Below are 27,924 nucleotides of genomic sequence, written 5' to 3'. Positions count from 1 at the left end.
AGAAATATTCCGGCGGGGGGTGGGCGGGAGGCGGCAGCAATCAAGGGCAACTTGCTTAATTGAATTTGGCTTCAGTCAGCAAAAGAGGAAATACATTACACAGCAAGGACAGGAGAGAAGCATTTGGTCTTGGAGATTCTTGGTGTCATTTCACACAATTACTTTGACAGAAAACTGCTAAAGGGGCTTTTCTTCTGTTGTTTTTGTTCAAGGATGGCTCAATAGACACAATCATGGACACACAATACAGACAATAGAAACTTCCTAGAACACGATCTTCAGGTAAGAGAAAAAAAAAAAAAAGAAACTTCCAAGATGAGTCTAATTGAACCCTCTCATTCTATCGATAAGGAAACTGGCTGCCAGAGTGGGGAGGATGTGCTCAAGGTCAGGAGAATGAAGAATGTTAGCCCTGGCTTTGCACTGTCAGTCCAGAGCTCTTTCCACCTCCCCAGGGCGCTGCCTCCTCCCACTCCACTCTTCTCAGGCTCCTTTATGGGCAGATTGCTCTGCTGCTCAGGGAGCGGGTCGCCAGGGTGCAAGTCACCCCGGTCTCGTCTAGAAATCAAGGTGCTGAGGGCTGAAAAGCCCATCTGTTGCAGTCAATTCACCCAAACACGTTAACAAGCGAGAGACACAGCACAAAGCAGCAGTTACGGCCTGTCCCTGTCTCCCACTGGACAGCCGTTTTATCACCTGCAGCTGTGGTCATTCGGGGCGGCCTGCTGTGTGCTGCCGCCTTCAGAGCCGTCTGCTTCCTCTGCGGGCGGAGCCTGCTGTGTCAAAGCTGCAGGCCCCGCTCATAGCCCAGTTGGGTGTCTCCAGGCCTTTCAAACTCAGGCTATTTTCTTTCTTTCTCTTTCTCTCTCTCTTTCTTTTTGAAACAGGTTCTCACTCTGTTGCTGAGGCTGGATTGTGGTGGCACATCACTGCCACTTTGATCTTCCAAGCTCAAGTGATCCTCCTACCTCAGCCTCCAAAGCAGCTGAGACTACAGGCGCATGCCACCATACCCAGCTGATTAAAAACAACTTTTTTTCTTTTTTTTTTTTTTTTTAGAGACAGGGTCTTACTATGTTGCCCAGACTAACTCAGGCTATTTTCAGTGACTCCTATGAAATCTACCGCTTATCCTTCATATTAGCCAAGGAGGCCAAGTCCCTGACCTACTGCCAAGGTCTATGAGGCTTTTCCTTGGTCCCAGCTAACAAGATCTGCCTCCTGTGTGCCCAGACACTCCATGAGTGATAAATAAGTCACAAATGTCTAGGGGTCTTTGGTCTCACCATTCTGTTAAGAACAAAGACAGCTGGGTGCAGTGGCTCACACCTGTAATCCTAGCACTTTGGGAGGCCAAGGTGGGCTGATTACCTGAGGTCAGAGGTTCAAGATCAGCCTGGCCAACAGGGTGAAACCCTGTCTCTACTAAAAATAAAAGAAATTAGCTGGGTGCAGTGGCATGCGCCTGTAATCCCAGCTACTCAGGAGAATTGCTTGAACCTGGGAGGCAGAGGTTGTGGTGAGCCAAGATCATGCCACTGCACTCCACCCTGGGCTATGGAGTGAGGCTTCATCTCAAAAAAAAAAAAAAAAAAAAAAGAACAAGGACCAGGTGCAGTAGCTTATGCCTAGAATTCCAGCACTTTGGGAGTTTGAGGCAGGCGGATCACTCAAGGCCAGGAGTTTGAGACCAGCCTGGCCAACATGGCGTAACTGTTGTCTTTACTAAAAAATATAAAAATTAGCTGGCGTGGTGGCACACGCCTGTAATGGCAACTACTGGGGAGGCTGAGGCATGAGAATCCGGGAGGTGGAGGTTGCAGTAAGCTGAGATCGACCACTGAACTCCAGCCTGGGCCTGTCTCAAAAAAGGGAACAAAGACAGGAAGCCACACATGATTAAAAGTGTAATCTGAGGCCAGGTGTGGTGTGGTGGCTCACACCTGTAATCCCAACACTTTGGGAGGCCAAGGCAGTTGGATCACTTGAGCCCAGGAGTTTGACACCAGCCTGGGCAACATAAGGGCCTTGTCGCCACAAAAATAAATAAAATAAAATAATTAAAATAAAAGTGTAATCTACTCCCACCTCTCTTTTAAAATTGTCTTTTCTTTTTTTTTTTAGATGGAGTTTTGCTCTTGTTGCCCAGGCTGGAGTGCAATGATGCAATCTCAGCTCACTGCAACCTCCACCTCCTGGGTTCAAGCAATTCTCCTGCCTCAGCCTCCCAACTAGCTAGGATTACATCTTCTTTTTTTTAATAATACAGACAGGGTCTTGCTATGTTACCCAGGCTGATGTCAAACTCCTGGCCTCAAGTGAGCCTCCCACCTTGGCCCCCCAAAGTGCTGGGATTATAGGCATGAGCCACCATGTCCCACCCTCCCAACCCTCCTGAACCACCCACTCTAGTTCAGACTACCAGACAAGAGTTTTCCAGGAAGGAGATCGCTGGGAAATTAGATAACAGCCTCTACATTATCTTCCTGTCTCAGTCTCTCCTCTCTAGCCCAATGACACATTGCCACAGCAAGTTTCCTGAAAGCCAATGTTCTGCCTTCAATAACTTAGCTATAGCTATAGACTGAAGTGCTAACTTTCTGGCCAAACATGGCCCTTCAGAGTCTGGTGCCAGCTGACCCATCCAGATGGCCCCTGGCTACAGGCTACCAACAAGGGTTCTTCCAGCTATGGCAGGGCCACAGGTCACAGCATTTCTTCCTCCACCTACATGGTTGGGTCTGATCCACTGGAGCCACAGCTCCTCTCAGAGGCTTTCTCTGCACTCCAGCCTAGGGTGAGGTCCCAGCCCCCGCCCCCTTGGCACTCAGTCACAGGACACAATGCCACCTGACGTGGCTTGCTCTCATGTACCTGACTGGAGGGAAGATGATTTCCATAAAAAGTTTTTTTTTCTTTTTTCTTTTTTAGACACAGTTTCACTTCGTCCCCCAGGCTGGAGGGCAGTGGTGCAATTTTGGCTCATGGCAGCCTCCAACTCCCCGGCTCAAGCAATTCGCCCACCTCAGCCTCCCAAGTGCCTGGGACTACAGGCATGCACCACTACACCTGGCTAATTTTGCTTTTATTTTTTGTAGAGACAAGGTCTCACTACGTTGCCCAGGCTGATCTTGAACTCCTGGACTCAACTGATCCTCCCGCCTCAGCCTCCCACAGTGGTGGGATTATAGGAGTGAGCCACCGCACTCAGCTAAGTTTTTCTTGCAGAGGAAACTTTACATCTTTATAATCTTTCCCATCTTTCCATGCCAGAGGATCTCAACAGGGGACAATTTTGCCCTCCAAGGGACATTTATGACATCTAGAGACATTTTGGGTTGTTATGACTGGGGGGCTGCTATTGGTATCCAGGGGATAGAGGCCATGGATGCTGCTAAACATCCTACAATGACCAGGTGCAGTAGCTCACACCTGTAATCCCAGCACTTTGGGAAGCCGAGGTGGGAGGTCAGGAGTTGAGGTCAGGGGTTGAATACCAGCCTGGGCAATATAGTGAGACCCCATTTCTACAAAACAAAAAAATTTAGCCAGGCATGGTGGCTAACTTTACTCAGGAGGCTGAAGCAGGAGAATGGCTTCAGCTCAGCACTTCGAAGCTGCAGTGAGTTATGATCACACCATTGCACTCCAGCTGAGACAACAGAGTGAGACCTTGTCTCAAAAATAAAAACAAAATCCTACAGTGCACAGGACAGTCTCCACAACAAAGGACTGTCCATCCCAAAAGTCAACAGTGCTGAGGCTTAGAAACCTTTTATTAAAGTAACAAGTAGCAGATAGAACAGAACAGTTTCCCTTCTCTTGGTAATGCCAGCAAACAGTGAAATACCTGACATAAGTGCTGAAGACAGGACAAAGATTTACTCAGGACCTGAAGAACCGTCAAGTGACATTATCAAAGGGAGTCACTCACTCCTGCTTTGGGTTCACCCAGTAATATACTAGATGGCAATCTGGCAGTCCCAGTTGCCGCAGAACGGCAGGGTATGCAGCAAAGACTGTTCTCTGCTGCTGACTCTCAATTACGGGGCAGCTGGCTGAAGGACACAGATGCACCCAAACCTCAAGGCAGCTTGACTACCCTGCATGTGGCAAGCTGAGCCAGGAAAACCACTAAGACTGCTCACATAGCAAACACGTCCTGAGCACCTTCCTGCCTGGACCTGTGCTAGCACTGAGGACATGAAAGAATGACAAAGTGGCCCTCCTTGAGATGCTCCCAGTCTAGTGGGGACATAGAGTAGGAAATAATCATTGATCTTCGCAATTGGCTTGGCTGATCTAACTTCCATTTTCCTTTAAAAATCCTTCAGGGAAGGGAGAAAAACAATAAAGTAGAAAATAAAGCGGTGGAGCTCCACTGCTGATTAAAATCTATATTGCTATGGCAGCCCCTCTGAGACAGGATCAGCTCCTGGGTTTGCACCAGCTGGGCTTGTGGAGCTTGTAAATAATTAAAAGGTAATTGGAAGGGGAGACCAAAGTATTAAGTTGATATGTCTCTCTCAGGGCAAACAGGGAGGTTCATTGCAGCAAGTTACATTATCTTTCAGGATTATATATATATATATACACATTTTTGAGATGAAGTCTCACTCTGTTGCTAGGCTGGAGTGCAGTGGTGCAATCACAGCAACATCCGCCTCCCCGGTTCAGGTGATTCTCCTGTCTCAGCCTCTCGAGTAGCTGGGACTATAGGCACACGGCACCACGCCCAGCTAATTTTCATATTTTTAGTAAAGACAGGGTTTCACCATGTTGGCCAGGATGGTCTTGATCTCTTGACCTTGTGATCCACCCGCCTCAGCCTCCCAAAGTGCTGGGATTACAGGCATGAGCCACTGCACCTGGCCTCAAGAATATATTTATTATTGTTTTTTTACTGACACATGCAGTTCCAGGTAACGTTGGAGGAGTTAAACTAATTAGAGCTACTCAGGCTGCTTTGATGGGCTTAGAGATTGGGGAAAATCAAGAATCAAAACTTTCAATTGCCTTTTTAAGCAAAGCAGCAGTAACAGGCATGCTACCAAGAAGGCAATAAAGCTTCCAAAGGTAAAGGAGTGGGAAGGAGGTGGGAAATACAGACAGACAGACAGACAGGAGTTAATTTAGGATATTTAGCTGCTGCGGGCTGCCATTACAGCTTGGCCCAGGATAAAGAGAAAGATTTCATTCTTAGGTCTCAATAAAGTTGTTGACATGGGCACCAAGGGATGCATGATCAGATAAAACAGGATCCTGGGAAGAGGCTACTGAGAGTAGCTCTGTCCTATGGTTTTGTCCTGAGGGGGATGAAGGTGGAGCCATACACGTTGCTGAAGGCCTTCTCCTAAAGAGGCTGGGGTGCTGGCCATGAGTTCTGAGGGCTGACCTGGCTGGTGAACCCATTGCTATGACTGAATACAAAGCCAGAAGTTGAGTCACTCAGCTCAAAGCTCAGTCATGCCATAGTCTACAGTGGAGATGGCTCTTGAGGATGTGCAGGGAGTGAGGAGAGAAGAGAATTGAGAGGGTGCATTATAAAGCAGATGCCAGCTGGGCGCAGTGGCTCATGCCTGTAATCCCAGCACTTTGGGAGGCCAAGGCAGGCGGATCACTTGAGGTCAAGAGTTTGAGACCAGATTGGCCAACATGGTGAAACCCCGTCTCTATGAAAAAAAAAAAATCAGCCAATGTGGTGGCGTGTGCCTGTAGTCCCAGCTACTCGGGAGTCTGAGGCACGAGAATCATTTGAACCTGGAAGGTGGAGTCTGCTTAGATCATACCATGGCACTCCAACCTGGACAACAAAGCGAGACCCCATCTCAAAAAGAAAAAAGTCCGAGTGCGGTGGCTCATGCCCATCATCCCAGCACTTTGGGAGGCCGAGGTGGGCAGGAGTTTAAGACGAGCCTGACCAATATGATGAAACCCTATCTCTACTTAGAAATACAAAAATTAGCTGGGTGTAATGGCATGCACCTGTAGTCCCAGCTACTCGGGAGGCTGGGACAGGAGAATTGCTTGAACCCAGGAGGTGGAGGCTGCAGTGAGCAGAGATCGCACCATTGTACTCCAGCCTGGGCAACAAGAGTGAAACTCCATCCCCCTACGCCTCTCACAAAAAAGGCAGATGCCTATGTACCTTACTGTTCAACTGCAGGAATGTTCTAACCAAGCCAGCAGATGCAAACCATCGAAAACCAATGGGTAAGAAGAAAGAGTTGGCCTTTCCTTTCCAAAATATCCGGAAGGGCCTCTATTCTTTCACTTACCTTTCTCAGTCTCTATGAGACTAGATATGCCAATAAGAAGCCCCACATGATAAGTGAAGTCCAGGGTAGCTATAAGGCTTAAAAAAAGGCATATTTGAATTTGAAGTGACTCCAGAGACCAGTTAATTGGAAGAAGAGACACAAAATGAGGCAGGGACCAATGTGGAAGATCATTCCATCTCCTTTGTGCCAAGGCCTCCTCTCCTCTGTCCTTCAATCTGGCTATCAGTTATTTGGCTAAATGCAGAACCTGCTGGCAGTAAACACCGCTTGTCCTCCTGGACATGGATGACTGGGCCAGGATGTCTAACAGTGACTAGCACACAGTAGACAATCAGTATTCCCTGGATTGGAATGATGAATAGATGCACACTCACCCCTCTTCTGCATAAAGACGAAGAGGTCATCCAGGAACTCTTTCCTTTCAGGATCACCGTCCAGTTCATACAGCTGCAATCCCAATCCCCCAAGAAAAACACACAATGAAAAATTCCATCTTGCTGAAGTCTTATACCAGATACACTATGACCATCTGAATCACTACAAACGCAACTGACTGGCTACTTCTGTCCTTATTTCTTGGGGATCACCTATAATAAGCCAGTTCTGCTTATTATATAAGAACTGCCCCTATCTATATCACAAAGGAAATATTACAGACCTTGGCAAAATCTCGAGAGATCTCTCTTCCCCGGCCTCCATCTGCATCATCACTCCAGGCCAAACCACCATTCTAAAAGGGAACAAAACAAAGTTGAGAGGGGCAAAGGAAGAGAAAGAGTTAGGATAGAAGGCAAGGTAATCATTTAGGGCAAAGATGAAGATCCTTAGCAATTGTGCTATCCTCACTCACATTTAAAAGACAACTCAGAAAACTAATTCTGCCACCTTTACAGGGGTGACATTTTTTTTTTTTTTTTTTTTTTTTTGCTTTCGATTTGGTTCCAAAATAAGAGGACACTGGGTGGAAGAATCATCTTCATTTGTTGGAGAACGGTGGGTATCATTTATACTTGACAATCCTGGAGGAGGAAGACACAAGGGCCCACGTTGCTTAGAATGGGCTCATTCCCAGCTGATCCCCAGAAGCCATCACTCTGAGATGCGCCACTTTCCTGCAAACTAAGACACCTAGCCTGGTTTCCTATACAACACTCTAAGTGATAAGGGTCAAGGTGAGCAGGACACATACATTCTGAAGTCCTGGTCTCTCGGCCAAGCCTCATCATTCAAAACCCTAAGCCACATGGCAAGAACTCATGGTGATACAAGGGCCGCCACGGCTTGAGATTGTTCCCAAGGTATCGACTCTGTCCACTAGGGCGAGAGTTCATTTTTATTAGAGAAATAATGAAAACCTAAGCCTAACCTAATTGATTGGGTTGAAGCAACACCATTCAACTAGGTAGGAAGAGATGGGAAATATTCTCCCAACTTGCTTCCAACCTTTATTCAGTCCAGTAACTCTTATGCCTCAAATCAGGGATCCCCTCTGTGGGGAGCCTCCCCTTCAACTATAGCTACACTAAGTACTCTAGAAGCAATCTCTGTTCATTTCTAGCTTAGACTTTAACATATTACTTGGGAAGTGTCTGTCCTTCCCACCATATGATAAGCTCCTTGAGAGCAAGGGTGTCTTATTTTTCTTTGTCCTCAGGCACATAGCACATTGCCTGGCACACCAACTAAGCACCTCTTCAAAAAATATACACATACCTTACGGGGGGTCAAAGCGTCTTTGTGCTAGTGAGGGTATGAACTCTCACAGTATAACTCTGTTGTTTACCCCAGACCTGCTGGTCAGTGGAGGTCCCAGTGGCCTGTGCGCACTGAACCTGTCATACTCATTTCTCCCCCAGGACCACAAGCACATGTGCACCACGCCACCCAGCTGGCTGAGGCATGTATGTGGTGAGAAAAGGATGTGTGGGGCTGGGGAGCAGTGGTTTCTTGGGAGAACATTCTTTGGAATCTTCTTCTAAAACCATGTCAATGAAATAAAAGCCTGGTTGAATTCCATTCTCTTCCATCTCCCCCTTTAATAAAGCTCATCTGAAAGCAGGAGGCATTACGCAGTTATATTTTGGGGCCATACTTTGTTTCCCCTATTCAAAGTGGGCTCTGAGATGCAAACCCACTTTCTGATAGCAGCAATGTGGCAAACAGCGACCTAAGTATAACCAAGAAGTGACACTCTGTCAGTTGAAATGAAACAGGCTACACCAAACTGTTCCCTGCTTATCTAGTAAAAGCCGTGTGTATGGAAGTGCTCGGTAAATGCTATCTGACTGTGCACTCATCTCCCAAGGCAGACATTGTTGGATACCTTCCTACGGCACCTTCAGCTCAGGGGAGCCAATAACCAAGTGGGAGGAACATTGTTTAAAAAGGGGAAAAAAAAAGCTAAAGCTCATCCCACATTGTAATTACAGTCACCAGAAATCTGGCGTCATCTGGTGGCAACTAGCACAATGAATAATCAAGATGAATTATCCCTGTCAGGTCAGCAAAACCAGACAGAGTTACATTCCTCCTTTCAAAGGATGCAGTAGGTTGCCCTAATGCCCAATGATTTTGCTTGAGCCAGTAATTCCTGCTGGAAAGTCAATTATCCCGGGAGCCTCTATCGGCTAAAAGACATTTAATGGGGGATCATTGCTGCTTCTGTTATGTCAGCTGTTTACTACGGCAGCTCAATTCCCAACTCTCTGGCCAGAGCTCTGAAGCTGATCTCGTTCACAGAAGGATTCTTTCTCTATCAGTCACCAAGAGAAATGAAAACACCATTTTCTTTTTTTTGCTAATTATAGTAACTTCCAAGCACTCTGAATGCTCACTCAAAAACTATTTAACACTCAGTTAGGTGGAAAGCACGGAATCCACAACCTAAAAAGTCAGACTGGGCTTTCCGCAGCAGGAGAGCAGTGTGAAAACAAGCACGCTAGTGTGACCACTATGTGACTATGTGTGAAAATAAACACCCAAGTGCGAGCACTCAGCTCCATGCATGGAGAACGCCTTGGCAGGAGGGGGGCTGGGGCTGGTAGGGTCCTCTTGGCTTCTCCAGCTTTGTCCAACCTGTAAGAGAATCTGGGCAGTGGGATGCTGAGGCCTTGCACAGAGCCCACTAAGTGTGACCCACTTAGCTTGAAATGCCTCCAGCCTGGTGACCACAGAGGTCAGGAAGACTTGCCAGAGCAGGAAAGCAATGAGACCTAACTCTCTGAGTATTCCCACTGTTGGGCCCATTCCACAGATAGGAAATGTCAGTTACTCCATTTAAAGAAAATGTGGGGAGGCCGGGCGCGGTGGCTCAAGCCTGTAATCCCAGCACTTTGGGAGGCCGAGGCGGGTGGATCACGAGGTCAAGAGATCGAGACCATCCTGGTCAACATGGTGAAACCCCGTCTCTACTAAAAATACAAAAAATTAGCTGGGCATGGTGGTGCGTGCCTGTAATCCCAGCTACTCAGGAGGCTGAGGCAGGAGAATTGCCTGAACCCAGGAGGCGGAGGTTGCGGTGAGCCGAGATCGTGCCATTGCACTCCAGCCTGGGTAACATGAGTGAAACTCCGTCAAAAAAAAAAAAGAAAATGTGGGGAAAGGAGTTGCCCAGAGAGGAGGTATTTTCGTTTGTCCGGCTCCAATGCAAAGACGGTCCATTCAGCTGGGGCTGATGGAGAAACGTTTATTACATTCTTTGTCTTAAGGCAGTTAAACTTTGATCTCGCTTCACAGGATTTTCTGGCTGAGGTGAGAATACTTCCTAAGCCCTGCCTGCCTTTCGCAATCTAGCAGAGCCTCCTGCCTCTGCCCACCAGGCAGATTCACTGCCTTTCTCCTCTGGGCTCTATCACCTGTGTTCAGTTAGTTACTCATCTGGCTATCTCCAGCCCTGATCACACGGAAAGCACTGACTGGCTGCGCATGGTAGCTCTTGCCTGTAATTCCGGCACTTTAAGACCAACCTGGGCAACATAGGGAGACCTTCTCTCTCTCTCTTTTTTTTTTTTTTTTTTAAGACAGAGTCTTGCTCTATTGCCTAGGCTGGAGTACAGTGGCATGATCTTGGCTTACTGCAATCTCCGCCTCCCAGATTCAGGCGATTCTCCTGCCTCCGCCTCCCAAGTAGCTGGGACTACAGGTGCATGCCACTACACCTGGCTAATTTTTGTATTTTTGGTAGAGACAGGGTTTTGCCACGTTGGCCAGGCTGATCAGGGAGACTCTATCTCTACAAAAAAAAAAGAGGAAGCACCAAAACATCTGCTAAAAGACAGAGATGGGCTCCCCTGTGGGACCTCCAACCCCATAGCTCCTCTGTCTTCCCTTTCCCCTTTCACGGGGTGGGTTACAGGCTTAACCAGTGCTTTTCTTGGTTCTTAACTCTGATCAACTGCTATAAAACATGGCTCACTTATGCAATTCAAGTTTGTGTGCTGGACGTTTCTTGACCTATCAATAGGGTATGGGTGTAACTATTAGAAAATTATCAGCCCAGAAATAATTTTTTCTTGGTTACTGACTGTGGCTGAGACTGTAATGGTGGAAGAAAGCAGGGAACAGCAGAGGCAGATGGAGCATGAGGAAAACACACCCAAAAAGAAACAGCTCAACATTTTAGGGATCAAGAGAGGCCGATGAAGAAAGCATTTCAGTTGAAGGTTTGCTGCATGCAAGTTTAACCTGCCCAGGAAACAGGCTTTGTTACTCCATGGCAGTAGGCAGCAGTATTAAATAGCCCAGAAATGTGCGTGGGAAGTCAACAGTAGCCAGAGTGGCCACTTACTGCCATTTACAGCCTTCTCAGCCTCTCCTACTTGAGAACTGTCTTTCAACATCTTTGATCTCACCAGGAGCTCACAGGAAACTGATAGTTTGCTCCCAAATACACACCCAAGACTAGCTTTGGCTACTTTACCCACATTTAGCTAATTTTCCCCAGGAAAAGACGGTTCGGGGAAAGAGAAAAGGTAGCAGGAAGCTAGTGTTTGTGTGCTTTCTGCATACCAAGGATTGGACCAGGAGCCTTACGAGCATTTCCTCATTTAATTCTATAATGTAGAGGTGGTTATTTTAGAATTGGGAAAACAATGGCTCAAAGAGCTCAAACAACCTGCTCAGGGTCTCAGAGCTTCTTAGTGACAGTGCCAGGGATGTAAACCCAGGTCTGTCTGGCTCTCTGTGTTACACTATGCTGACATGTGGTTTCAAAGAATAACACTAAGTGTTCTGGGTGGGGAAATCAGTAAAGGAGAAAGGAAGAAAAAGAAGTGAGAATAAAATCCTCTGTCCATAGAAGCCTGAAATGCTCAAGTCATGGCGCTGGGCAGCTCCTATCAACGGGAGATTCTTTTCATCCTTGCTTTATCTCATGGCTGTATCTGGGCACTTTAGCCAAATGAAAACCAGCCCTCACATAATCCTTGCCCAGGAGAGTTATCTGGGGGTACTGAAATAAGAATTGATAACTTTTTACCCCTGCCTCCAAAATAGACCATTCCAGTAGAATGAGCCCCATCTTCCCCCAGAAGACAGAGATCAGGGGAGAGGGAGAGAGAAAGAGAGAGGAGGGTTACACCTCTGAATGCACCAGAGGAAGATGGCAGCTTACACTGTGACATGTACAACAGGCCTTCAAAAATAACGAATAAAGGTCTAACCTGACTGCTACTCAAAATCAGAATAGTGCTTCCCCAGCGTCTCAACCCCAGAACCCATTTCAACAGCACACAGGGGAAATGAACAGACTCACTATCTTTGAAAATCTAAAGGTAGTGAACTAGGCTTTTTCCTCCTTTCTCTCTAAAGCCCCAGAGGGAACAACTAGGGTGATAGGCAAAGTTACCGGGAGGAAGATTTCAGGTCTACAGAAAGACTTTTAAAAACAATTAGAACTGCCCAGTAATGGAGTGAGCTTCCTATCTCTGGAAGACCGTCTGTATGGGATGTCACGGCACGGAACCCAACATGAGACAGTTGGATGAGATGGTCTCTAGCGGCCCTTTCTGTCCTGAGAAGCAAAGATCTGATGACAAGTTTATTCAACACAGATTTCCTCAGAACCTACCCCAGGTAGGGCATTGTGCAAGCTCCTGAGAATACCAAAAAAAAGTTCCCACCACGGAGTCTTACCATGGAGTTGGAAAAACAAACTGAACACACGTATAGCATATAATAGTGAGTCAACAAGTAGGAAAACCCGAGGTGCTCCGGAGATGGAAGAAAAGGATGGGTGGCTTAGAGGTGGAGGTTAAGCTGGCCTTGAAGAATGGGTTGAAGGGAGATTTACAGTTTAAATGAGCATGGAGTGGGGGATAAACAAGGCATGTTTTGACAGGGAGGATATAAGGACAGCAAGTCTGAATGGTTAAGGTTGAAAGAGGCTGTGAGATGCCTTGAATACCAAGAGAGAATTTAAACTCTAAACTATGAACAGTGGGGAGGCGGTGGATGTTTTCTGGACAGAAAAGCACGTGATTAAATCAATGTTTTAGGCTGCTTTAGTGACCTATTTTTGTTGAAAAAAATAAAAATAACAAACATACAAACGTACATAGACACCTAAGCCGATCTATGTACATTTGGGGTCATGGGAAATTTTCACTTTTTCTTTTTTTTCATTATATTCATTCATGTACTAACATTTGATCACCTAGAATTTACCAGTTACTGTAAAAGATTCTAAAGAAAAAAAAAGCAAGAAATGATCATCTCATGGAGCTTACTGTTTAATGGAGAGAGAGACAATTACAAAACCCAATCATGCTTTTTTAATTAAAAAAATTATTTTCTAGATTAATCTGAACCATTTGTCATGACTTATCATTTGCTTTCCACCCTACAATGAAGATTTGGAATTGGATTGCACTGAAATCAGAGAGAATTTCTAATAGAACTGAAACCTTCACAAAATTTATTTAGTCTTTCTTTTTTCCTTTGAGACAGAGCCTTGCTCTGTCCCCCAGGCTGGAAGGCAGTGGCATGATGAGGGCTCACTGCAACCTCCGCCTCCCAGGTTCAGTCGATTCTGGTGCCTCAGCCTTCGGAGTAGCTAGGATTACAGGCACTCGGCACCATGCCCAGCTAATTTTTATATTTTCTTTTTTTTTTTTTTAGTAGATACGGGGTTTCTCCATGTTGGCAAGGCTGGTCTCAAACTCCCGACCTCAGGTGATCCACCCACCTCACTCTCCCAAAGCGCTGGGATTACAGGTATGAGCCACTACACCCAGTCTATTTAGTCTTTCAATTACAAGTAAGATTTTTCAGTTACAAGTATGATTTTTCATCTAATCAAAAACGTTTTTAGTGCCCCTCAGCAATGATTTGTAATGCTGACAGATTTTGTAAACAGTACTGAAAATTTGAGAGGGAAAACCTGCACTGGGGCTAGGTGGCTGTGCAGTAGCCTGAGCTGAGAATGTGGGACTGGGGGAGACGGACAGAAGCAGAACCAGGGAGAAATGAGTGCCATAAATGGCAGCCAATTCAGAGAATCAACTGGATCTGGATTGAGGGGATGAAAGAGAAAGAGAAGGATTCATCTGAATTCTTTTTTTTTTTTTTTTCTGGGAAGGGGCACCGGGCAAAGGGCCCGCTCCATGGCCTCATCTGAATTCTTATAGAGATAAAAGTTATGTTCTGATGCAAATACAGGCGGGACAGTGGATCAAGCAGGAAGCCTTTAAGCACTAATGAAAACAGACCACTGTTTGGGGGGTGGGGTGACAAACCCAATCTCACAGCCCTGGAAGAAGCCAGGTTACGGCACCTGGCAGCAGAAGAAGCCAAAGGCTTACTGCTAACCTTCCAATGAGAAGAAAGGGGTAGATTTAACAAAGGTCTCCCGATCCAAGAAGGCTACCTTGGGCCTTTCTTTTCACAAGGATTAAAAAAAAAAAAAACAACCCCCCAAAAAACAACCAATCAGACCACGCCTCTAAGATCTTAGGAGTCAGCCCTGCATTCCTTAGAGCTCTACCTCCCCAAGACAGAAGCGCCTGACTTTAAAAGCAATTAAGTATCTAGGCTATTTTAGGATTACTCCTTGACCACCTGGAATATCTTATTAAAGCACAGCTCAGATGTCCAAAGCAATTTTAGTTCCCATTCCTCATTCCTCCCCAAGGCAAGTGTTAACCCCTTCCTTGGGGTTTAAAGCCCAGGGACCAAGTCTTCACTTGGGTTTCCCATATTTTGGAACCTCTCAGAAACTGCCCTGTCCTTAAATCACCATTGTGCATACAGACAACTTTTACAGAGATTCTTGAGAGTTCTCTGACGATACAGAACAGGGTGCGGTGGCTCACACCTGTAATCCCAGCACTTTGGGAGGCTGAGGTGGAAGGATTGTTTAAGCCTAGGAGTTCGAGACCAGCCTAGGAAATATATGGAGACCCCATCTCTATAAAATTTTAAAAATAAAACAATTAGCTAGGCATGGTGGTGCATGCCTATAGTCCCAGCTAATTGGAAGGATGAGGTGGGAGGATCACTTGAGCCTGGCAAGTTGAGGTTTCAGTGAGGTATAACTGTACCACTACACTCCAGCCTGGGCAACAGGGTGAGACCCTATGTCAAAAAATAAATAAACAAATAAATAAAGATGCAGAACAGTAATGTGTCTATTCTCTATAAATCAAATAGATTATGTACCCCAAGTTCAAGGATCTAGGCAAATTCCTAGGACCTGACCCTCCAAGTAATCATTAGAAAATCACTAGACTTCAGGCTGGGTGTGATGGCCATTGCCTGTAACCCCAGAGCTTTGGGAGGCTGAGGCAGGCGGATCACTTGATCCCAGGAGTTTGAGACCAGCCTGGCAACCTGGTGAGACCCCATCTCTACAAAAAATTCAAAAATTAGGCTGGGCGTGGTGGCTCATGCCTGTAATCCAAGCACTTTGGAGGCCAAGGCAGGCGGATCACCTCAGGTCAGGAGTTCAAAACCAGCCTGACCAACATGGTGAAACTCTGTCTTTAAATAAATAAATAAATAAATAAACAAACAAACATTCAAAAATTAGCCAGGTGTGGTGGTGTGTCTGCCTGTAGTCCAAGCTACCTGGGTGGCAGAGATAGGAGGATTGCTTGAGCCTGAAAGAGGGAGGCAGCGAGCCATGATTGAACCACTGTACTCCAGCCTAGGTGACAGACTGAGACTCTGCCTCAAAAAAAAAAGAGAAAAAATCATTAGACTTCATGGATACCAACTAACTGCTGCAAAATACAAAATGAGACCAAAGCATTTGGGCTAACTGTGGCTGTTGATGTCTTTCTTTTCTTTTTTTTCTTTCTTTTTCTTCTTTCTCTCTCTCTTCCTTCCTTTCCTTTCTTCCCTCCCTCCCTTCCTTCTCTCTCTTTTCTTTCTCTGTCTCTCTCTTTGCTTTCCTTCCTTCTCTCCTTCCTTCCCTCCCTCCTTTCTTTCCTTCTCTCTTTCTTTCTTTCTGCAACAAATAAACTACCTTATCATTGGCCAGGTCCATGGCTCTGCAAGCATTACGTGTACCACATTTAACTACCCTACTGCTGACCTGATTAATGACATTGTAATGTTAAAAATCCAATTCTCAGATCTTGTTATGAAGACAAGAAAAACACTCTTTGCCCCATACAAGTTTTAACTGATTCCAGGAGGCAATGAGACATGCACAAGGTGTAATGGGCAAGATTACAGGAGAATCCTCAGAGGGGAGGGGAGCCCCAGGAAGCACAACAGATACTGTTATAAGCAACACTGTTGGACCACAAAACCCTCTTGATAAGATCAGGATTACTGCTCTTAACTGAATTGCTCAGGCCTTGGAAGCACTAGAGTTATAATTATCAGATGCACACCTTCCGCTGTCAGGTAACTTTAGCAGGAAGCAGAAACAGCCTTCCCAACTCTTACTAACAGCAGAGATCAATTCAAACTCAGTGGCTTGGAAAAAGGGCTAAAGGACACTTTTCCGATTAAGCTGTAGAAAGGGGGCAGATCAGGGGAGGAAGAGAGGGCAGCGGTCTCACCTTTCCACTAGGCACAGAATCACTCCATGCAATGATCAAGAAGACTGTCCAGAAATAGGTATTCCTATAAAAGGAGGCAGAAAAACTAAAGTGCATTGTTGGTGATGAGGACACCCTGATGCCAAGGCATGAAGTGGCCCAGCCAAGTCCAAGTCTGACAACCACAGAGCTAAGTCCCAGCTCCTTTTCTCTGCAGAATCTGAGCTGGCAGCACTATGGCTTCCTCCGACCCTGGAGCTACCACATGAACTTCCACAATAATTGCCGACATCCATTCACACCACAGAGGCTCCACTCAGAGTTGCACAAAGTCAGAGCCAGAGAGCCCAACACAGGAACACTTCACTGGACTCGCAGGTGATGACAGAAAGGAAAGCAGACCTAAGAGGGTTAGAAACTTGCCCAGAAGTTTCATAAAACTTCTTTCCCCCAAATTACATATTTTAAATGTATAGGAAGAACAACATTTTTTTTTTTTTTTTGAGACGGAGTTTTGCTCTTGTTACCCAGGCTGGAGTGCAATGGCGCGATCTCGGCTCACTGCAACCTCCACCTCCTGGGTTCAGGCAATTCTCCTGCCTCAGCCTCCCGAGTAGCTGGGATTACAGGCACGCGCCACGCTGCCCAGCTAATTTTTTGTATTTTTAGTCGAGACGGGGTTTCACCATGTTGACCAGGATGGTCTCGATCTCTTGACCTCGCAATCCACCCACCTTGGCCTCCCAAAGTGTTGGGATTACAGGCGTGAGCCACCGCGCCCTGCCCAGAACAACATTTTTAAAAATTGCTATCATAAGTTACCTTATAAATTTTTAAAAATCCCTCCTTTATTTTCAAATTTGGGATTCCATAAGTTTGGGTGTCCTCAGGCAGAACATAGTCACGGTTTGTGTTTAAAAGTCAGCCCCATTCACTGATTTTCAGAGCTTCTCCTAAGGCTTCCTCCAGGTCCACACCCCCATCCCAGGGGTGCTACTGTGGTGTACACATTCCTTCTCTGATGACAGCTGTCCCCGTGCCACCTGCCACCTCTACCAGGCTGTGAGGCTGTCTCACACAAGGATAGTGACTGATTCCTCTGTGAGGCTGGTGCATCAAGCATAGCGCCTGACAGATGGTCCAGGCTCAAATAAATGTCGGTACTGAAGAACAAGCCAACAACAATAAACTTAGGAGACTCAGCACAAGCTAAGTGAGGAATCTGGGGGGAAAATCAGAACACACTTAAAAGAAGGTAGGCCGCTAGTTCTCAATGACAACCCTGGAGAAGGGTTCTAGAAGGCAATGTAAGTTATTTCCTAAAGACAGCAGGTTAATTTTTGGGCCCAAGAGGTAAACATAAGAATTTGCATTTTAAAAAAAGGGGCCAATCATTCATATGTAAAATTAGCAAAGCTTCAAAAAATGATAATTTCAATGACAATAAGGGTTGGTAAAATGGGATCTCCCCAATTCCCATAATGGAAATATAAAATAGCATGACCTTTCTGGAAAGTCACTTGCCTTAAAATGCCTATCACAATAACAGCAGCAGCAGCAACGACTAATAATTGGGTACAGATACTCCTCAACTTATGATGGGGACCAGGCGAGGTGGTTCGTGCCTGTAATCCCAGCACTTTGGGAGGCTGTGGTGAGAGGACTGCTAGAGACTGGGAGTTCCAGGCTGCAGTGAGCAGCAATCACACCGCTGCACTCCCACCTGGGCAACGGTGAGACCCTCTCTCAAAACAAAACAAAACAAAAAAACACTTATAATGGTGTTAACAACCCAGTATACTCATCAGAAGCTGAAAATATTGGGCTAAGCATGGTGGCTCACGCCTGTAATCCCGGCACTCTGGGAGGCCAAGACAGGCAGATCACCAGAGGTCAGAAGTTCGAGACTAGCCTGGCCAACATGGTGAAACCCTGTCTCTACCAAAAATACAAAAGTAGCCGGGCGTGGTGGCATGCACCTGTAGTCCCAGCTACTTGGGAGGTGGTGGCAGGAGAATCGCTTCAACCTGGGAGGCAGAGGTTGCAGTGAGCTGAGATCAAACCATTGCACTCCAGCCTGGGCAACAGAGCGGGACTCCATCTCAAAAAAAAAAAAAAAAAAAGAAAAGAAAAGAAAAGAAAATATCGTTGTCGGAAATGCATTTAATACACCTAGCCTACTGAACATCATAGCTTAACCTAGCCTACTTGTTTTTTTTTTGTTTGTTTTTTTTGAGACAAAGTCCTGCTCTGTCAACCCTGGCTGGAGTGCAATCTAGCCTACCTTAAACGTGCTCAGAACACATGCCTTAGCCTACAATTAGGCAAAATCATTTAATACAAAGCCTATTTTATAATAATGTGTTAAGTATCTTGTAATTTACGAAATACTGTAATGTAAGAAGAAAACCAGAATAGTTGGATGAGCACTTGAAGTAGTTTCGACTGAGTGTGTATTGCTTTTGTAGCACCAGAAGGTTGAAAAATAGTGAGCTGAACCATCTTAAGTCAGCAAATGTCTGTGCTAACTACCTGCCAGGCAGGATTCCAGCATTTCATATGTATTGACAATCCTTAGCACAGTGCTCTGAAGTGGGTAGGATACTAACCCTACTCTTCAGATGAGAAAACAAGGCACAAGGAAGTTGAGTGACTTGGTTACAAAGTAACCAAATTGTGGAGCTGAGACTCAACTACAGGCAGGGCAATTCAAGTCCCTGCTTATTAATGCCTCACTTTCTTAAGTCTCCTCCTGATCTTGTAATTCTGGTCTGTGACTCTAGCCTAAGGAAAAAACTAGAAATACAGTACAATTTTATTTACAAGAGTAAAAAATTAAAAGCAGTCTAAATGTCTGACATTAAGCGAATGGGCAACACATGAAGGTGTTATCCATGTGATAAAACATTATGCAGCCATTAAAAACAGCAACACTCTTTAAACACATTTGATTCCTATTCTTTCTATGAATCCTTCTCATTCTTTCTAGATGTAGGAAAGGTCTATGATTAAAAATACAACCACGAAGTATTAAGAATAGATAAGAATACTTTTTGTAGAGAGGGAAAGGCCTTCTCAAGTATGACAGAAACCATAAAGAAAAAAATCAGTAAGTTTAGCCACATCAAAATTTTAAACTCCTATTTGATGAAAGAAGCACATATCAAGTTGAAAGACAAACTATGGGCTGGGCACAGTGGGTCACACCTATTGTCCCAGCACTTTGGGAGGCTGAGGCACAAGGATTGCTTGAGCCCAGGAGTTTGAGACCAGCCTGGGCCACAGAGCATAACCCTGTCTCTACAAATTAAAAAAAAAAAAAAAAAAAAAAAAAGACAAACGGCTGGGTGCAGTGGCTCATGACTGTAATGCCAGCACTTTGGGAGGCTGAGCCAGGCGGATCACGGGGTTAGGAGTTCCAGACTAGCCTGGCCAACATGTTGAAACCCCACCTCTACTAAAAATATAAAAATTAGTAGGCATGGTGGCGCATGCCTGTAGTCCCAGCTACTCAGGAGGCTGAGGCAGAAGAATCGCTTGAACCCAGAGGTTGCAGTGAGCCGAGATCACGACATTGCACTCCAGCCTGGCCGACAGAGAGAGGCCCTGGCTCAAAAGATAAAATAAAATAAAATTTAAAAAGACAAACTATAAAAAACATTTGAAACATAAAGACAAGGGCCTATGCAAAAGTCTATTAAAAGGTAAGAAAGGCCGGGCGCGGTGGCTTAAGCCTGTAATCCCAGGACTTTGGGGGGCCGAGGCGGGTGGATCACGAGGTCAAGAGATCGAGACCATCCTGGTCAACATGGTGAAACCCCGTCTCTACTAAAAATACAAAAACATTAGCTGGGCATGGTGGCGCGTGCCTGTAATCCCAGCTACTGAGGAGGTTGAGGCAGGAGAATTGCCTGAACCCAGAAGGCGGAGGTTGCGGTGAGCGGAGCCGAGATCATGCCATTGCACTCCAGCCTGGGTAACAAGAGTGAAACTCCGTCTCAAAAAAAAAAAAGGTAAGAAAAATATAAACAGAACAGAAAATGGGCATAGCCTATAAGGCAATTCATAAAACAGATACAAAAGTCAAATAAACATATGAAAAGGGAGCAAAAATAAAAGGACTGATAATAACCAGTGTTGGCAAGGGTTTGGGAAAATATATTACCGGCAGCAAAGTAGAGTAATATCTTTGAGGGTGATTTAACAGTATATATTGAAAAGCTAATATATACATATACACCTAATCAACATCTATAATAATCTAACCCACCATAAAAATACATATACCAGGGCATAGGGTTACACACACCACACACACATACACAAGTACATTCACACTCACATGTCCTGTGACTGCACGCTTTAGTCAGTAAGTACATAGAAACAGTCCTAGAAGCTGTTTCACTCCTATTTGTGGGATGTAAGGACACAGGAAAGGCAACAGGACATCATGGTACTTTTTTTTTTTTTTTTTTTTTTTTTTTAAGACGGGGTTTCACCATGTTGGTCAGGCTGGTCTTGAACTCCCGACCTCAGGTGATCCGCCCGCCTTGGCCTCCAAAGTGCTTGGATTACAGGTGTGAGCCACCACGTCCGGCCCTATGGTACTTTTTTAACTACCAATTTTTACTCTGCATTTTTCTATATTGTTTTAACTTCCATGAGCACAGATTCATACCACTTACATGATTTTCAATAAATAATTATAAAAACATGAAAGAATAGATCTCCATGAACACTCATGGAGGACTGCCAGAGCCGTGAGTACAAAAGCAAGCAGTAGAACAATATGCAGAACAGACAAAATACACTTGCAAAAAGAAAAAGCTCCAAAAAGGTGTGGGCCGCACTGTTAACCATTACACCTGAAGAGCTGGACTTGTATTTCAGACATTTCCATATTTCTAAAATTCTTTGAGTTACTATTACTTCTGTAATGTATTTTGAAAACTAAAATATTTAAAAATAATACTTTCAATTGTTCATGGCCTGTTAGGAGATAAAAGCTAGGCACAAAATTGTAAATAATGGTTTTTCTTTTGAGACAGAGTCTTGCTCTGTTGCTCAGGCTGGAGTACAGTGGCGCAATTGTGGTTCACTGCAATGTCCACCTCCCAGGTTCAAGAGATTCTCCTGCCTCAGCTTCCTGAGCAGCTGGGATTACAGGTGTGTGCCACCACTCCGTCTAATTTCTGTGGTTGTTTTTTCAGTAGAGACAGGGTTCACCATGTTGCCCAGGCTGGTCTCGAACTCCTGGGCTCAAGCGATCCACCTGCTTTGGACTTCCAAAGTGCTGGGGTTTCAGGTGTGAGCCACTGCACCCAGCCTATATATAAAATTTAAAACTATATCTACGGTGGGCATTTTTCTCCTAAGTTATGTGGTTGTAGCGATTACATTTTCTTCTTTACAAATTTTTATATTTTCCATGTTTTCTAAAATAAGCTTGCATTACCTTGACAATCAGGAAAAATAAGTAAAAGTCATTTGTAGAGTAATAAAACCACTGAGAAAAGATTATTTTTCTCCTGTTCTATCTGGAAGGGAGGAAGAGAGTATGGAGCTAGAAGTCAGACCACCTGGGTTCACTGCCAGCTTCCCAACTGTGAGACCACAAACTTCCCATTTTACCTTTTTTCTCATCTGTAAAGAAAACAAACACTTAAAAGGGATAATATTAGGGCCTGCCACACACAATGAAATGAAATAAGGTACTTGGTACATAAGAGGTCAAAAAGTCTTAGCAATTAAAAAACAAAAGCAAGAAAACAAGCAAACAAAACTGTGAGTGAGGCTAGTCTGATGTGAAGGAACTCCACTATCTCCCTCCCTCCTTCCACAAAGAAAACCTCGCAAAGAAAAGCTGGATAACATTTAACACCCTACCCCTTGCACACATAGCTGAGCTTGAAACCCAGAAAGCAAGCAGAGTCCACAGCAGCAGAAACAAAATGGTAGCAATCAGTGAGCAAGTGGCAAAACTGAAGGGCTCAAGGGAGAACGTGACCTGAATAGGGTTCTTAAGAGCTGAGTGCTAAACTGAGAGCTCCTGGAGACTGAATCAACCCCAAGAGAAGGAAGTCTAGGCTGCAAGCCCCTGCATGCCAGGAACCAGAACTGAAATAACTGCATAAAGCCAGAGGCCATGAGAGACTACATTCACTACGTGCCATGAACTGGGCCTAAAAAAACTGCCCACCAGCCTGGCAAAGCAGCAAGGAACCTTGCCATCTGGCAGGGGACTCATACTGAGGGACTCTCACTAGGCGCAAATGCAGGCTTCAAATTCACACTACCCAAACCAATGCAACCAGCTAAACTTGTGCAGCCCCAGCAGAGGGAAAAGCAAAACTCTTCTTAGGAATGCTTCCACTATCCAAGGCACATGGGACTCCTACAGAAGCATATCCCCATTCAAAATGAATTTACACTGGAAAAAAAAAAAAAAACCACTTCAAGAGGAAATAAACCATCATCAGGGAGAGTAGCATGACACAGGAAGAACTTGCACCCCAGGAATTAGAGATAATAATAGAATCTAAAAGAATCTTTAAAATAAGCATGTTTAAAAAGAATGGCAGACTGTTGATAATTGTTGAAGGCTGATTAAAGAACACAGATGGTTCATTACCATTCTTTTTTTGTATGTATGAAATTTCCATAAATGAGTTTTAGCAATCCCAAAATATAAAGTTTTAAAAAGTCAAAGATGTTCAAAGAGCTAAAGGAACAGAAACCATAAAGTAAGAACAGGTAGATTTTTAAATGCCAAGAAATTTATAAACAAACACAATAATTAAGACAAACCATTTTTAAAGAGCTACAAAGTAGAACAGACAGAACTGGAGAGAATTAGAAATTAGAAAATTAAATGTGAAAATAATCCAGAGCGCAAGAGAATGACATAAATAGGTAAGATTTTAAAAGAAAAGATGCATAGAAAACTGAATGACAAGGTTCAAATACCTCTATTAGAATACTGGTTAAGAAAAAACAGTAACCGAGAAAAAAAAAGACACAAATGAGATTGAAGAAGGAAACAGAGACCCAAGTGGAATAAAAGTCCAAGCCTAGACTACCATAGCGGACGTGTAGAACGGCAAAGTCAAAAAGAAAAAAATCTTAAAAGCTGCAAGAGAAAAAAGATCCTCCCTGCTCCCTTGGACACAACCATATTGAAATTAGGCCAATTAATAACCTTGCAATGGCCTCTAAGTATTCAAGTGAAAGAAAGAGTTGTAAGTCTCTCACTTTAAATCAAAAGCCAGAAAAAGATTAACAGATTGACACTAGATTTTTCAACAACAAAAATACTTGCTAGGAGACAACGAAATCTTTTTTTTTCTTTTTTTTAATTTATATTTTGATATTTTTATTTTATTTTTTTTCCAATGGGAGGGAGGGATTAAGGGAGTCTACTTTTTTTCTTTTTTTAAATTTATTGATTTATTTCTTTTTTTGACGATGAAATCTTAGCATTAAAGGTGCAGAGAAAAATAATGGTCAACCTAGAATCTAAAGCTATGAGCAGCTGTATAAAAAAGAAAAAGATTTTTTTTTTAAATTTCAAACATACCACATTTTTTTTTTTTTTTTTTTTTTTTTGAGACAGGGTCTCAGTCTGTCATCCAGGCTGGAGTGCATGGCACCATCATAGCTCATTGCAGCCTCCATCTCTCAGGCTCAAGTGATCCTCCCGTCTCAGCCTCCCAAGTAGCTGGGACTACAGTCGTGTAACACCCTATCTGGCTAATTTTTTTGTTTTTTGGTAGAGTCAGGGTTTCATCATGTTGTCCAGACTAGTCTTGAGCTCCTGGGCTCAAGCAATCCACCTGCCTTGGCCTCCCAAAGTGCTGGGATTACAGGTATGAGCCACCATGCCTGGCCTAAGACTTTTATTACACAGAAGTTTCTGGTAAAAATAGTAAACAAAGAAAAAGGAGGCCTGGGCACGGTGGCTCATGTCTGTAATTCCAGCACTTTGGGAGACCAAGGCGGGTAGATCATGAGGTCAGGAGTTCGAGATCAGCCTGCCCAACATGGTGAAACTCCATCTCTACTAAAAATACAAAAATTAGCTGGGCATGGTGGCACATGCCTGCAGTCCCAGCTACTAGGGAGGCTGAGGCAGGAGAATCACTTGAACCCAGGAGGTGAAGGTTGCAGTGAGCCAAGATAGTGCCACTGCATTCCAGCCTCAGCAAGAGTGAGACTCCATCTCAAAAAAAAAAAAAAAAAAAAAAGAAAGAAAAGAAAGAAAAAGGATTTGAGGCCCGAGGGAATGAGTGTGATACAAAGTAATGGTGAAAAAAAATGGATAAACTTGGTAAGTCTAAATAAATGATGACTGCTAGGGGAAAAAAAACTAATTTAAACAAATGAGAACTAAAATACTGGCCACTATAAATTGTAAAATGGGATTGGAGAGGTAGATGTTAAAAACTAGAGGAGAGAGATCCAAGATGGCTGATCACTAGCAGCTCGGGATTGTAGCTCCCACTGAAAGCGCAGAGAACGAGAGGACGCCACACTTTCAGATCAATTTTTGTTGCTCACGCACCAGGAGATTCCCAGCAGAGGAGCCCCACAGTTCCCCAGTGCGACTCTTGTGGCCGGTGAGGCGGTTTTGCCGCTGCCTTGGTGCCGCGGTTCTTGGTGCAGAGTAAAAGCACCATCAATCTTAACGCCGCTGTTTTGGCCGGAGCAGTGGGTTGCTCAGATTTTAGCGCCGGGAATCAACAAGTTGGATGTCCATTCAGAAACCCAACTATAAAGACGGTAATTATAAAGACCACAGATGGATAAATCTATAACGAAGGGAAGAAACCAGCCTAAAAAGGCTGAGAATACCCAAAATCAGAACGCCTCTCCCTCTACAGGGGATCACAGTTCCTCATCAGCAACGGAACAAGGCCTGATGGAGAATGAGTGTGTTCCATTAACAGAAGCAGGCTTCAAAAAGTGGATGATAAGAAACTTCTGGGAATGCCGGGCGCGGTGGCTCAAGCCTGTAATCCCAGCACTTTGGGAGGCCGAGGCGGGTGGATCACGAGGTCAAGAGATCGAGACCATCCTGGTCAACATGGTGAAACCCCGTCTCTACTAAAAATACAAAAAATCAGCTGGGCATGGTGGCGCATGCCTGTAATCCCAGCTACTCAGGAGGCTGAGGCAGGAGAATTGCCTGAACCCAGGAGGCGGAGGTTGCGGTGAGCCGAGATCGCGCCATTGCACTCCAGCCTGGGCAACAAGAGCGAAACTCCGTCTCAAAAAAAAAAAAAAAAAAAAAAAAAAGAAACTTCTGGGAATTAAAAGAACTTGTTCTAACACAATGCAAAGAAACTAAGAACTTTGAAAAAAGGTTTGATGAAATATCAACAATAATACACAATTTAGAGAGGAATATAAGTGAATTAATAGAGCTGAAAAACACAACACGAGAGCTTCGCGAAGTATGCACAAGTTTTTTTTGTTTTGTTTTTTGTTGTTTTTTTTGTTTTTGTTTTTGTTTTTTTTGAGACGGAGTTTCGCTCTTGTTACCCAGGCTGGAGTGCAATGGCGCGATCTCGGCTCACCGCAACCTCCGCCTCCTGGGTTCAGGCAATTCTCCTGCCTCAGCCTCCTGAGTAGCTGGGACTGCAGGCACGAGCCACTATGCCCAGCTAATTCTTTGTAGTTTTAGCAGAGACGGGGTTTCACCATGTTGACCAGGATGGTCTTGATCTCTTGACCTCGTGATCCACCCGCCTCGGCCTCCCAAAGTGCTGGGATTACAGGCTTGAGCCACCGTGTCCAGCCGTATGCACAAGTTTTAACAGCCGAATTGATCAAGCAGAAGAAAAGATAACAGAGGTCGAAGACCAACTTAATGAAATAAAACGAGGAGACAAGATTAGAGAAAAAACGATAAAAAGGAACGAGCAAAGTCTTCAAGAAATATGGGACTATGTGAAAAGACCTAATCTACGTTTGATAGGTGTACCTGAATGTGACGAAGAGAATCAATCCAAGCTGGAAAATACGCTTCAGGATATTATTCAGGAAAACTTTCCCAACCTAGCAAGGCAGGACACTATTCAACTCCAGGTAATACGGAGAACACCACAAAGATATTCCTCAAGAAGACCAACCTCAAGGTGCATAATCGCCAGATTCACCAGGGTTGAAATGAAGAAGAAAATACTGAGGGCAGCCAGGGAGAAAGGTAAGCCTGTCAGACTCACAGCAGATCTCTCAGCAGAAACCCTACAAGCTAGAAGAGAGTGGGGGCCAATATTCAACATCCTTAAAGAAATGAACTTTCAACCCAGAATTTTACATCCAGCCAAACTAAGCTTCATAAGCAAAGGAAAAATAAAATCTTTTGTGAACAAGCAAGCACTCAGAGATTTCATCACCACCAGGCCTGCTTTACAAGAGCTTCTGAAAGAACCACTACAAATAGAAAGGAACAACCAGCATCAGCCTTTCTAAAAAATACCAAAAAATAAAGAATATCAACATAATTAAAAACTTACATCAACTAATGGGCAAAGCAGCCAGCTAACATTAAATGGCAATATCAAACTCACATATATTATTATTAATTCTAAATTTAAATCAAGTAAATCCCCCAATCCAAAGACACAGGCAAAAAAAGCCAAGACCCATTGGTATGCTACATCTAGACCCATCTCACATGCAAGGATACACAAAGACTCAAAACAAAGAGATGGAGAAAAATTTACCAACCAAATGGAGAGAAAAAATAAATAAATAAATAGAAAGCAGGAGTTGCAATTTTTGCTGATAAAATAGATTTTAAAGCAACAAAGATCAAAAGAAGCAAAGAAGGATATTACATAATGATAAAAGGATCAATGTAACAAGAAGAGCTAAAGATCCTAAATACGGGCGCGGTGGCTCACGCTTGTAATCCCAGCACTTTGGGAGGCCGAGGCGGGTGGATCACGAGGTCAAGAGATCGAGACCATCCTGGTCAACATGGTGAAACCCCGTCTCTACTAAAAATACAAAAAAAAATTAGCTGGGCATGGTGGCGCGTGCCTGTAATCCCAGCTGCTGGGGAGGCTGAGGCAGGAGAATTGCCTGAACCCAGGAGGCGGAGGTTGCGGTGAGCCGAGATTGCGCCATTGCACTCCAGCCTGGGTAACAAGAGCGAAACTCCGTCTCCAAAAAAAAAAAAAAAAAAAGATCCTAAATACATACGCACCCAATACAGGAATACCCAGATATATAAGACTTATAAAGAGACTTAGACTCCCACACAATAATAGTGGGAGACTTCAACATCAATATTAGACAGATCAATGAGACAGAAAGTTAACATCGATATCCAGGACTTGAACTCAGATCCGGAACAAGTAGACTTAATTAACATTTATAGAACTCTCCATTTTAAATACACAAAATATACACTCTTATCAGTACCACATCACACTATTTACAGGTTTTAATGAGATATTGGTTGGCTGTTTGTTTGTTATTTTCTTCCCTCATTTTTTTTGTTCATGTCTCTATTATTAAACACAATTACAGGCATACCCATTTTTAGACTGCATTCTAGCCTGGGCAATAAAGCAACCCCCCTGTTCTCTCTCCCTCTTCCTTTTCCTCTTTCTTCTTCATTCTTTTTTTTTCTTTTATTCTTTCTTTCT

At 44.3% G+C, this 27,924-nt stretch overlaps 1 protein-coding gene across 3 annotated transcripts in view; it reads right to left on the bottom strand.

Annotated features, from left to right (window-relative positions):
* ARID3B (AT-rich interaction domain 3B) overlaps positions 1 to 27,924 on the bottom strand; it is a 65,422-nt gene that overhangs the window by 20,144 nt on the left and 17,354 nt on the right. For all 3 annotated transcript variants that reach the window (XM_032244828.1, XM_032244829.1, XM_032244830.1), the window contains exons 3-4: positions 6,940 to 7,011; positions 6,656 to 6,728 (exon numbers count right to left, since the gene is read on the bottom strand). In XM_032244828.1, coding sequence (XP_032100719.1) covers positions 6,656 to 6,728; positions 6,940 to 7,011 — 145 coding nt within the window. The remainder of the gene's footprint in view (positions 1 to 6,655; positions 6,729 to 6,939; positions 7,012 to 27,924) is intronic.

This window comes from Sapajus apella, unplaced genomic scaffold, assembly GCF_009761245.1.
Source record: "Sapajus apella isolate SASKATOON/1434 unplaced genomic scaffold, GSC_monkey_1.0 scaffold55, whole genome shotgun sequence".
Lineage (NCBI taxonomy): Eukaryota > Metazoa > Chordata > Mammalia > Primates > Cebidae > Sapajus > Sapajus apella.
Note: the sequence above shows the minus strand (reverse complement) of the source record. Positions and strands in the feature narration are given on the sequence as shown.